The sequence below is a fragment of the Agelaius phoeniceus genome, chromosome 7 (assembly GCF_051311805.1).
Source record: "Agelaius phoeniceus isolate bAgePho1 chromosome 7, bAgePho1.hap1, whole genome shotgun sequence".
NCBI classification, from domain to species: Eukaryota; Metazoa; Chordata; class Aves; order Passeriformes; family Icteridae; genus Agelaius; species Agelaius phoeniceus.
This window is the reverse complement of record NC_135271.1, coordinates 19,469,028-19,481,834: the sequence shown is the minus strand read 5'-3', so window position 1 is coordinate 19,481,834 and position 12,807 is coordinate 19,469,028. Positions and strand designations below refer to the sequence as shown.

The 12,807-nt window shown below is 42.3% G+C and overlaps 2 protein-coding genes across 12 annotated transcripts in view; both read left to right on the top strand.

Moving 5' to 3' along the window:
* The window catches only part of TFPI (tissue factor pathway inhibitor), a 121,197-nt gene extending 118,351 nt beyond the window's left edge, over window positions 1-2,846 (top strand). For 9 of the 10 annotated variants that reach the window (XM_077181135.1, XM_077181134.1, XM_077181136.1 and 6 more), the window contains 2 exons: window positions 1,943-2,125; window positions 2,485-2,846. In XM_077181135.1, coding sequence (XP_077037250.1) covers window positions 1,943-2,125; window positions 2,485-2,597 — 296 coding nt within the window. In that variant the 3' untranslated portion in view covers window positions 2,598-2,846. Of the gene's footprint in view, window positions 1-1,942; window positions 2,164-2,484 lie in introns of all 10 variants that reach the window. The other variant, XM_077181137.1, reaches the window with a different exon arrangement.
* A 1,443-nt stretch (window positions 2,847-4,289) lies between these two features.
* Window positions 4,290-12,807, top strand: part of CALCRL (calcitonin receptor like receptor) — a 66,560-nt gene continuing 58,042 nt past the window's right edge. The window contains exons 1-3 of one of the 2 annotated variants that reach the window (XM_077181132.1): window positions 4,290-4,604; window positions 5,112-5,216; window positions 5,334-5,470. The gene's annotated coding sequence lies outside the window, so the exon portion shown is untranslated. Of the gene's footprint in view, window positions 4,605-5,111; window positions 5,217-5,333; window positions 5,471-7,533; window positions 8,498-12,807 lie in introns of those variants that run through there. The other variant, XM_077181131.1, reaches the window with a different exon arrangement.

Sequence of the window (12,807 nt, the reverse complement as noted above, 5' to 3'; positions counted from 1 at the left end):
CTCTCTGGTGCACTGTACATGCACAGGCAGTCCTTGTTGACCTCATCACTGGCTCCATGGTTCCCCCAAATCTTGCAGTCATTGGGAACTCCTTCCTGAGGGGACTGTGGACTCCCTGGAGAATCCTACATGGCAGATAAGTAATTTACATTAGAAGGTGTGTACTTGAATTCTGTTATAATTAACAAGCCTGTGCTGTTTGGCCCTTTGCTCACTGGCAAGCCTTTCTGCTCTGTTCTTTGTAGGCTCAGAAATTAGCAGGTTTAAATAGGCAAGCTATGCTGAACATATGCTTTGGGAACTAACCTCCTCTCCAGCTAGAGAGAGATGAAATTAGTTCCAGGCTCAACAGTTCTCAGAGCAGTACCAAAAGCATTGCCTTAGTTTATTTAACTACCATCTTCATTATAAAAAAAAATGTAAGTTTAATATAGATTTTTTTTCACATTGTGGACTTCTACTCTGGACCCAGAGTGAAATTTGGTCTTGCAATTATGAAGAGAGGTTGAGGTTCTCATTTTATAACTTGAAACTAACTTAGTCTATCTCAAAAAAGTAACCCATTACTTGGGTTTTAAATTTCAGAATTTTTTTAATAGTATAATGTTGCTAACACACCATTCTATTTCTTTCCCAGCAATTTTTTGTACTTTTTCACCACAACTGTTCAGCAATTATACATTTCAGATGAATCTTTTTTTTAGCAGCTGTACCATATGTAAGACACCTAAAATGTAGCATGTGCTTTTTGGATATTTTGTCAGCCTCCTGCATTGCCCAGGTTTTTAATGCGTTACTTCTTGCTTTCAGCAGCTCATTTGCTTCCCACTTTTGTCACCACAGGATGTCTTCAGCTTTGCTCTAAACTGAATGATTTCCTCAAATTTTTACTTTGTTTTTCCACTGAACTCCTTCTGTGTGGCTTTGCATCTTCAAGAGTTCCATTTGACTGGCTTCACATGTGCATTTGTGCATTCATTTATTGCATTTATGCACCCAGTTCTGCTGCTTCCTGAGGAAAAATGGGACTCTTTTGGGTCCCACCTAACTGGTGATGTAATGGCTCCCATTCAGCTCCTTGCAGCCTGTGCAGCAATTTTACCAGTTCCTATTTTGTGTATCAGTCACTCTTGGGTGATAGATGATGGCGTTCTTCCAGGTTTGGGAATCCTGGCATGGATTTGCTTCTTGAACTTGTTCCAGTGCCCAGGTCCTTTGGCTACCCCAGGTTCATCCTCCAGTGTTTCAGTTCTCCCTTGCAGCCACCCTGAAGGAGCAAACCACCAGCCTCTCCTTGGAATGGTAAAATCCTGCCAGCAGCACTAACACACCAGCATCTCCATTAATTTGTGCACTTGTTCTTCACATTCAGTGCTGTTTTTACTCTGCAAGTAGCAAGCTAGTGTTTTATAACTGCTCAATGGCTGCTGACAGACCCTGTTACTCAGGTCAAGTTTTCTGTAGTCATTCAACAAACTCAGCACTGAGGTACTGAATCTTACACTGGAAATGCTGGGTACTTTTACCTTCTCCTTGATTCCAGAATGTCTAGCAGTGATTTGCTCCATTCATTATTAGAAATAGTTACCATAATTGTTAAAGCTGTCCACGTTTATTTATTTCACGTCACTTTCTACAAATGCTTCACTTGAAACTCCTCAAAATGCATTTCTGTGCTCTCTCCTATGGCAGAAATGGCAATTTTATCACTAACAACACAAGTAAAGGAATAGCTTTCAGGTAAGCTTTTGCTGGCAATCCAAAGACAGGATGGCATTTTACTGTGCTATTTTTTTTTGTAACCATAAAAGATGCTTATGCCGAGTATCTTGGATTTTCAGGGGAGCAGAATTCAATTTGACAGCAAAAAATTTCAAATAATATTGACATAAAACTGAAGCACTGCTGTGTTGTCTCACCTTGTTTTTCTTGGTACTTCCAGAACCCCCTGCTCTCCCTTCCTTGTGCATGACCCCCATGGACAGAGGGCTTTGCAGAGCCAAAGAATTGAGATTTTTCTACAACTTCTCGACTGGAAGGTGTCGCCCCTTTAGCTACAGCGGTTGTGGTGGGAATGAGAATAATTTCATCTCCAGGAAGTCGTGTTTGAGGATCTGCAAGAAAGGTATGGGAAGTGCTACTGCCCCCAGCTATGGCTCAGAGGTAAATATTGTGCGGGTCAAAACCTTCTCTTGCCACTTTTGGTAGTAAGGATTGGACTGGTCAAATGTAACAGCTGGAAGTCTCAGGAAAGTGAGAATGGAAATCAGGAGAGATACAGAGCTAGAGAGAGAAGGAGGGACAGTAAGTGCAGTGTAAAAGGACAGCAAAAAGACAGCTTGGCATTGGTCAGGCATATGAAGATTTTAGGTAAGACAATGTTTTTTTTCTTTTTTTTTTTAAGATTAATTGAAACGAGCCTTGTCTCTTACTTCTGATAATCTTGGGTGTCTTCTAATGTTACTTTGTTAATTTTACCTTTAGGATTCAATAACAGAAAAGGTGAAAGAAGATTAATACGAATCAAGAAAAAAAGAAAGAAACAGCCAGTAAAGGCACTGGACATGGAAATCATCCCTGAAGCAATGCAACTTTGATTTTTATGGAAATGTGATGTAAACTGCTCTTCACCTGTGAATGAAAACCTTCAGTGTACACCATTAAAATATATTTACTGATTATTTTGATTATATATTACTAAGCTGCTTATATTTTTTTATGTATTCCTCAATCATGTTAATGAACATTACCTCTTACTTTGCTAAAGCCTTTTAAATTGCTGTTTGCTTGTATATAATTGTCAGAGCTTCAGCAGGACAATAAACTGTGTGAGTGAATGGTTAAAATGCAGAGAAAATTCAGATTTCTTACCTTATTCTTTTTGAATTCTATTTTTATACTAAAGAAAGCACAATACTTGTGAAAGAATAATCACTAGTCAAGCATGATTGTTTCAATCATCGATTAAAAGATAGGTGTATTGCTATAAAAAGGAAATAGGCACTGGATTTGTTTTAATCAGATTTATTTTAGGTTGTGCGGGCCTAGATTTAACTCCATTGAAGTGCATATAATTACAGTACTGTAAAATGAATATGAAATCAGAATTAACCCACGAAAATCCATAAAGGGAGTGTTAGAGCTGTAAAGATGTAAAGCAGAGTGGTAAATTTTTGGAAAGATTTAAAATTTTATGTGTTGTGGTCGTTGATTCTTATCCTTGTTACTGATCTAGACTCATGGCTAAGCTTTACTGCAGAAATTGTTAAAAAATTATGCATTCTAAATACCAGAATGGAGGGGATAAGTAAGATCAGATTTTTATACTGAAATTTTATCCAAATCTGTTTCCTGGTGCTTAAGTCCTTTCATGGCTCTTTCAATCTAGGATGCATTAATTGTGATTTGAAAGATTCTCAAGGAACAGGAGTGTACAGCAGAGAGCACTTTTGAAGAGCCTTGTCATGTAAAATGTCTGAGCACCACAGACTACCACTGCAACAACCACATAAATGAAGTGCAGTTCTGCCAGGGCACCTATAAACTCCACAGAATTAATTTGGCACATTTTGTTCCCCTGGTTTCAGTTTCAATTTGCCGTCTTCCTGTTCTGGTTCCTCACTCTGCCCTTTCTCTCCAGGTTTTGCTGCCCTTCCTGCACCAGGAGTGGAGTGTGTAGGTGTGGGTGCCCAGCACAGGAGCAGAGCAGTAAGGGAAATACTCAGACCAGCTGGAATCCCTCCCTGCAGATAAGTGGAGAACCCATGGATTAAACTGCTCCCAGACCTCTCCATTTGTCCCATGGCACCTGCCTGAGCACAGCAGGTCATGTGGCCTCCCCAGGGCCAGGGGATTTAGGCACATTTGGGGTGGGAGGGTCAGGATTTGCTCTTATGCCATGGTTACCCTGCTGCTTGTGTCTGCCTGGCCAAGGGATGCAGGTGAGGGCACAAATGTCTGTATCTTATGATCAAGCCAGTAAAATATCTGATCTTCCACTCTTAGCTGTAACCATTTCCCATGGGCTGCCAGTATTACAACTTCTATTGTATTTCTAGATTACATGATGTACCTCAAAGGGAGGCAGAGCTGAAGTGACTGCATTAAACTAAAACATCTATGGCTTTCAGGTAAAAGACAAGGAAAATTCCCACCAAGAACAGGGAAAAGGATTTGTAAGCTTTGTGAGATTGATTAGACTACAAACTGGAATGATGAACTTTCTAAAACAGAATGTATTCATATGAGACAATAGGTATAGAAGGATAGGAAAGAAAAGATGCATTTGTATGCAGATTGTCTTGTGATTCCTGTGTCATTTCATGACAGTCTCTCTCCTTCAGGTTTCCTCTTGTTCCAGCAACTTGTGCCTGGCTGCCGGGACTCAACACCTACAAAACCCACAGGGGAAAAAAATTGTAGGGAAAAAAATCATCCTTTCAGTCCCAGCAGAACCCTGTCTGTGTGGCTGCTCTCCACTTTATAAGCTTCCCTCTTGCTGAGCTCTACTGCCAACCTACAGGGTCTCCTCCCTGAGAGGGATCAGTTGCTCCCAGGACTGTGAGGCTCCTCCAGGACTGCTGTAGCTAGGACAGGACTGACAGGTACTCTTCCATCCTCTCCTACCCCACTCACACTGTACTGAGGAAACTTCTTGTGCTGCTGTGGTACATTCTGTAATAACAGCAATTAAGGGATCCAGTGAGGTCTCTGTTGTGTCATTGTTGAGACAGAAGGGAATTTGTACCACTAGCATCTCAAGAGTTGCTCTGTTTCAACTGACTAAGAAAACATTTCACAGTGATTCATCTGTCAGGCTTGTTGCTTAGTGCAATGAGAATCAAGGCTGCAGTGTCACAGACTGTAAAAACCTGATTATAATCAGGATTTGATCAGAGAGTGCAGGCTGCTCTCAGCTGTGTGTGCACTCAGTTTGGCCACCACACCAGCCATCCAGCTGTTTCTGGTTTTGTTTAGCTCTACAGTACATAGAGCTATTTTTTCCCATAAAAAGTCCAAACAGCAGTGTGATACGATCTTCAACATAACAAGAAGTTTCTTTTGTGCCCTTCTGCTTCAGTCACTTCTCTTTGCTCCTGTACCTCCCATAGCTGCAGAGCTATGAAATGCAAGACTAAGAAAAAAAAGATCTACGCATTTCCCAAAGACAACTAAAGGATGAGCAGGGGCAGAGTTGAGGCACCACACAGGAAAAGGTATGGATCAGGTGCCACAATGCTGAAGCAGTCAGAACATGAGGCTGTGCTAAGGTATTAGAGTGACTGTACAGTTCCACTTGACTAGAGTCCATTCATCCAGTCATTTCATTCCAGAATTTTCTCCAGTTGCTTTGGAGAGGAAATGCAGAGTGCTGTGAAATTTCTCCCATGCTGTATGAAAACAGCCAACAAGCTGAAGCAGTTTCACAGAGGTTTGAGTTTCTATACCTCATCTGACCTGCAATAACTTGGTATGTGCCCTTAATCCATGCACATGGTAAAACAAAATATATTTGAGAAATAATTTAATTTAGTTCAATTTTTTTCTCACGATTTTACTGCTATGCCCTCCTTTTTCTCCTTTTTATTTTCTCCCTCCTGCTTCAGTTTTACTTTTGCATTTCTCCCTGCATCTCCAATCCACTAATTCTTTCAAAACTGATAGTTTTTTATTTACATTTTGAGCAAGTCTTCATCTTTCTAGCTTCTACCTTCTGAAACGTAGCGACGGGGACCTAAGGGTTACCGGTTGTTTCAGTGTTTCTTCAAAGAAAGAGCGAGGTTCAGGTAAAGCAGGGTTGTACGCGTGTCGTTGCGGGGTGTTCATGCAGGGTAATTAATTCCTGAATCAATTAATTCCTGCATTAATTAATTCCTGAATTAATTAAGGGGGTAAATCCTCGTGCGCCACTTCCGCGCCTGTGTTTATGCCCCGGGTGGCCGCGAGAGGGCGCCGGCGGCGCGGCGAGCGCCGGGCGGGCTGGCTCTGATGGAAAAGGGGGAATTCCCTGGGTTTACTCTCTTTTCTCGCTTTTAAGCTTTCTTTGCTCCCAGTGCAGGTAGCTTGGCATATTTAGGTCCCTTTGAACTGCTCCCTTCTTCGCTGTCAGCAAGCAGGGCAGCCTGTAGGGTGTGATTTACGCTCCTCGCAGCCAGGGGATGGGGAGCTGCAGGGGAGGCACCGCGTTCAGAAGTGCAAACTGCACCAGCTGAGAGGTCTCAGTAGAGTACAAGTAAGTAAGTTTTAATGTTACCTAAATCAGTAGAATGTAAAACTTTGTAAAAATAAACCCCAAAACCCCCCAGAGCAAGCAACCAAGTGAAAAAAAAAATCCACCAAAACGCTCACACAAAACTCCACTGAGTTTGATCAGCCAAATCAAACAGGGCCTCTGTAATATGTGTCTAGCTAATTCAGGTGCCTGTCTTGGAGCTGTGAGCCTGGCTGGGATACATGGATTATTCTCTGAACTAGAGTGTGTAATGTACCTTGTTGCAATCTACAACCTAGACCGAATTTGTCTAAAGCAATGCTGCCAGGATCACTCCTGATGAAATTCCTGTACCTGAGATGACACCACTCATTTAGAGAAGTTAATTTCCATCACTGTTCAGAATCAGAGCTAATCCCCAGTTTATATGTGTTTACATTGCCTAGAGGTTTAGAGTGCCAGTCCTTAGTTCTTCACTGATTATAAAACTCAAACATTCTCCTGTTGATGTGAGATCCTAGAAGCACATGTGCCAAATGAGTATCCAAGCCTGCTTTTTTGGTAACCCTGCAGTGGGATTTCAAAAATTTCATTGTCTAGGGGCCATTTGGATTTAAAGTATTCCTGGCCCTCTTTTCCCTCTTTCAATTTTTCCTGACCCTGGATTGGGACTGGGTTTTGTTTGAAGTTTTTTTTGTTTGTTTTATGGGGGTTTCCCCCCTTAGCTTTGTATTTCTTGCTGTTTTCCTTCTTGAGGAAAATGTTTTCAATACCCAGGTAAACTCTTTCATTCAGTTCACTGTGTTCCACAAATGATTCTGCTGGGGGAAAAAAAAAAAAAAGTGGATAAGTGACAGGTAGCAAGAAGCAAACAAAATATTTTCTGTTGTTTTATGAGCAAATTTAGTCATATAGTTTTGATAGATCCTTGTCACAATGTGGCTTTTGGGAGGCTCTTGTGGTGTTCCCTAAGGAGTACTGGTGTTACAGGTGTTCATATAATTTGAGTTTGATGCTCCATGAACTCCCCATTTCTTCAGCATAGTGTTCTTCTGTGCATACAGTAACTCATTATTAGTTTAGAAGGCACAGATTTGGTCTATAGTGCTGGAATTGATTGTATAAAAACATTTTTAGTTTCTGGTACAATATTCTTTGAATATTCTTTCAAGAAAGAAAGTCATTCTTTCTTGTAGAAAGACTGCTACTCATTTTGTTTTGTCCTCTCTCATGGCAGTTTTCAAACCATTCATACTTGTGCTTTCAAATCACCAGTGTTTAGAAAAAGATAGCATAGAGATAGCAGTAACAATGTTCCTGTTGCTTTTTTTCCTACTCCTGATACTTCAAAGACTTATTTCTTTAATGCATTGCTTTGTACCCAAGAAAAAGATAGTGGTACTGTAAATGAATTCGGATCCGACCTTTGCAGCTGCTTTCCATCTGAGGAATAAAGCTATTTCTGTGCAGAGCTTTTCAGCCCTTAGGGTATGGGGTGCCATGCAGCCGCTGGCAGAGGTGCTGGCTCAGGTCAGGCTCACTGAGGAGGAAAGCAGCTCTCGAGTGCCCCTTGAATAAAGGTCCAAACGAATCTGTTTCTATGGGTCTGCCTGGAGGAGGAGGACGAATCTCAGTGGCTCGATACGTGAAAGGACAGGTCCCGTGCTCGTCTCCTCACCAGCAGGGCAGTGAGTGTTTGGCGAGCGCCGGCCGGGAGCCCGGGCGGGCGGGCGAGCGAAGCCGCTCCGGGGCCAGGTGCGGGCAGAGGCCGGGAGCAGATGGCAGCGCCGGGGCTGGGATGCCCCGGGAGCCCGGCTTCCCCGGGACATGCCATTCGGGAGAGAAAAGTAACTCCAGGCGGCCGCAGGCGGGGTCGGTGATGTAACAGGAAGCTCTGATGTTTCGCTGCTGCCGCCGCCGCTCCGCGCTGCCCTCGGACACGCTCCCGGCGCTCCCGCAGCTCCGCCGGGAGGGACAGCCCAGCCCCGCTCGGGAATACACACACCGCGCTCCGCTGGATAGGGAGGCACCGGACGCGCTTCGTCTGAGACAGCTCCGCACAGCTTTATCTGAGAGAGCTCCGCACACCGAGACAGCTCCGCGCTCAGCTTTATCTGAGAGAGCTCCGCACACTGAGACAGATCCGCACACCGAGACAGCTCCGCTCAGCTTTATCTGAAACAGATCCGCACACAGCTTTATCTGAGACAGCTCCGCGCTCAGTTTTATCCAAGACAGCTCCGCACAGCTGTATCTGGAAGCGCGCTGGCAGCAGGAGCCCGGCTGGTGAGTGCGGTTTCATTGTTTCTTCACCCTCGGTGCCACCCGAGCGCAGCGGAGCCACGCGTGTGTGGGTCTGTGTGTGTGTGCTCTGGCTTTTCAGCCTCGGCGTTGGATGCGGAATCCGCGCCGGCACGGGCTCCGAGGAAAACCTTCCTTTAGTTTTAGCGAGCGAGGTGTTGAGCTGATTTTATAACTGGTTTTGTTATCGTCTATGCACGGTAGGATAGATAGATAGATAGATAGATAGACACATAGATAGATATAGATAGATAGAATGCCCGCGCTGTAAAGATTCTGCCTGAAACCTCAACCAAATTTCTCTTTGCATCTGGAGAGAATTAGAGGCTCATTGGCTTGAAAAGGGTCCTTAAGACTAATTCAAGTACAACTGCAGCTCTTTCAATAGAGGCTGAATTAAGTGATAAAGTGGTGTAGGTTTGCTTACTCGGAGTATTTCTCTAAACTTACTGTACCAGAAAGAGGTCGTACTTGAGTTGTTTCATAATTAGGTTTTGTGTTGTAATTACACAACTTAAAAGATAAAGCTACTGTTTTGTTTGGGCTTTCTGTTTGGTTGAGGAAAAGTTGGGTTGCTCTGAAGCCTGTACGCGTGCCGGCGTGTTGCTGTTTGAGGTTTTTAACCGCGAACACCGAGCTGATTTATTGACAGCTGATTGCCCACTTTTCCTTTCCTCGAGAAACTACTGAATGGTGGCAAGTGTGTGATTCCGTGCCTTCGAGTGCCTGCTGATAGGCAGATAGAAGTCTTGCCACTCCTCAAGCTTTCCAAAACAGATGTGATACCCTCTGGTTTTACAAACGCGGTTGCAGTGCTGAGATTGCCAATTCTAGTCATTTGCTCGTGTGTGTAAGCAGTGGAGCCATAGAACCAGAAATAAATCTTGTTAGGCTATAAATCACACCTGGATAAGATCTACAACGAGTCCTTCAGTTATCCATGCAGTTTATAAGGGAAGAGAATGAAATAATTATAAAAATAACTGAGGTTTGTTTTTTTCCTCTTTGCCTTAATAAACTTATTCCAGTTGCCTTGGGAATGGACTTTGCTGCTCTTACAATTGTGCCAATGCAGTTTTCCCAGTCTTCCTGTGCCTGCTGGGGATCTTGTCCTTCCCTTGCACTGATAATGCTTCTAACAGCTGAAACCTGTTCAGGGATGTGCTCTGAATCTGAGCTCCTCTTGCTGCACTGGAAGAAGGCACTCTAGATCTAGATCAATAGAAGACCACATCTGAAAACATGTGTTTGTTTTAACACGCTGTGGTACTGTCTGAAATTCTTAATTAAGAATAATAATCTGCATTAGCATGGTGTTTTCTTCTCTAGTTTGCTTAAACTCTCATCTATTTCACTGCATAAAGGAGCAATCCCAAAGTCTTCATCCAACTTTGGAAATCTTCCACACAAAAGGCACTAGGTGACACTAAGTCAATGGAGATGGCACTTCACACAAAAGGTGCTTATGTCATTTTAATGATCAGTGCAGTGGGATCAACTGTGTTTAGAAGTACACCAGCTAAATGATTTAGATTCTTATTTGTTGTTCTTCACAAGCAGCTGGTGTAGGTTGAAGCGTGTGTGCCCACAGGGGATGTGGCAGGCATGTGCATGGTTGCAGGCTGGGTGGCAGAATCTATGTTGTTTGCAGGTTAAAGCAGAGACAGTCAGGGCATTGATATAGAACAGTGGGACTGAACTTTCCACTGGACAAAATGAAGTACCTGGCTATCTAAGATAGATTGCAGGTCCAAGAATTGCATTATGTGTGTCCTTTCAACTTCAAATGTTACTGCACCCTGAATTTCTGATCAGCTGGAGCCTTTCTCTGTGTTAAGAGATGTAGCACTTGTCCCTTTGAATAGGCTTTTCTTGCTAGAACACAACTGTTGAAATCCTGGCCCACTGAGAGCCTGTGGGAACTTTTCCACCGACTGTCAAAGGGCAAGACATTCCTAAATGTGGGTATTTTTCTTTTGAAGGAATTATACATAGATGGTCATCCATCCAGGCATGCACATTCTGCTGTCTGTTGGCAGCTGGGTTTTGAGGGTTTTTTTTTTTTTGGTAATTTGTGTAATTTTTGAGCACTTCAGTTGAAAAAGATGATCTGAAAAACAGATCATGCATGTGATCAGTTGAAAACCAGATCTGGATATGTCTCTCTGGGTGACCGATGCCTTACCTGGGTCAGTAAAGGCACTTATACAGGATTGTTCCATGGGCTAGCTGGGAATTGCTGTTCAGATTATAGACCAGGATAGAATTAAGAATAAAACTGAGGTAAGAAAGCACACTAAAAATTTCCTTTGACACCCATAGATAATTTCTAACTTGCTGCTATATTCTGTGCATTTGAGATAATCATCTTTGTCCAGTAGCATTCCTGGCTTGTGCTGGAGCTGGGTAGGATTGGTCCCACAGAAGTCCATGAAGCCATGCAGTCATGCAATTAAAATGGGTTTGTGGTCATTTGGAAGAAATTATATGTTTTATCCTGATACATTTTTAATAATAACATGTATTCAGTGACATTTAAAATAAGCGTATCTAGCCACTGCTGTAGTAAATGTTGGGCATAAGCTATCTATTAAAGCCACTGAGGAAAGTCCAAGCCTACAGTTAGGAAAAAACAAAGCAGGATTTCTCCTTTAGAAGCTGTTCCCATCTGTTGCCACTGTGTTTACGGTGTTCTTGCCTTGGTACCAAAATCCCTTCAGTGCTGCTGCCCAGCTGCCACCCCTGTGGCACACACACACACACACAGAGCATTTGCCTCACCTCAGAGCCCTGGCCACCTCTGCTCCTGGGCAGCGCTGTCACCGAGTTCCATGTGCAGCAGTTTTCCCCAGCCAAGCTTTATTGAAAACTTATTGAAAACAGCCTTCACTTGCTCGTGGAACTGCTCTGTCCCTGGGAAGTATTTTCAGTGTTTGGTGTAGCAAAATTCCAGAGCTCTGGAATTAACTATATCTTTGGTACTGCTGTGTTGAGGAAGTAATGAATACTGCTACCATCAAAACAGATGTGAGTTGGCTAACAAATAACTTTTAGGCAGTAAAATAGGTGTGGTTTAATATGTGTTTATGTGTATTAGACATATAATAACATATTTGGTATATTATTTCTGCATACAATGCATGCAGGTCTATTTCATGCTGACTTCCATTATTGCCAATGCAGCAATTAAAGAGAGAACCTAAATTTACAAAGAAACTTTCAAAGGAAAATTCACTCTAGACCTTATCCTTTGTTTGGAAAACTGGGAATCACATGTGCTAATATTCTGAATTGCATACATCTGAATGCTGCATCTTTCTAATGTTTGAAATAAAACAGAGAAAGCTTTCTGTATGTGGACACAACCTGTTATTTTTACTTTTTGTATTCACGTTAGCAGTTCTGATGTTTTCAGTGCAAGCAACTTGCACAAAGAGCAGCAGAAAACAGCCTTTTTCTTACCTGTTACCTTAATGGAGAATTCCACAGCCAGTGTGGTAAAATAGAAGGTCTTATGAAATTGGGTTCCATGAGACCATTTCTCTTTAGCTACACTTTTTGTTCTATTTTAGAATCTGGGCAGAGCTGAAAGGCTAAACTTTCACATTTTTAAAGTTTTAACAGTTGTCTCTCATGCTTCAGTCTCCCAAGTTTGTTTATACTGTTTACATTTTCCCAGCAAAGTCATCCTTTTTCTGCTCTAGCTCTGTGCAAACACTTTCAATCATTTCTGCAGTATATGCTGTCCTAAAGTCATCTATTTCGAGTTGCTTTTCTTTGGAAACATGCATTTGAAATGCACTTAACTTGTTCTAATGCTCCAAAAAAGACTTTCCAGGAGAGGAGTCATGTTCTTCCTTCAAGAAAAGAAATCAGACTCTTGTGGTAAATTGGCATGCGTGTCTGAGGCTGTTACCTTTTAGTATATCCTAAGTGTCACTCAAGCCTCTTCTGGCAGTTTTGGCCATTTTTAAGTTGTAGCTCACCATTCTGACTGGATTTTAGAAAATAAAACAATGTTGAATTTTTGGTTTTATGTCTGGGACATACAGGCTACATTTGGAAAAATATCCCCCCAAAAGTTAGTGATGATTTTGTTTAATGAAGCCAATACCCATCTGACTTCCCCTGTAACACCATGAACAGGGAGCCAACCACAGAAATTAGTAATTTTTTTTCTTTTAATTACTATGTTCAAAGCACCTACACCTAACTCATACACTGTTTACTGAATGTTTAGGCTGAATATCTTAGGTTCTTAAAAACTGCATCATCTTTTCCAACTATTCTTTGAT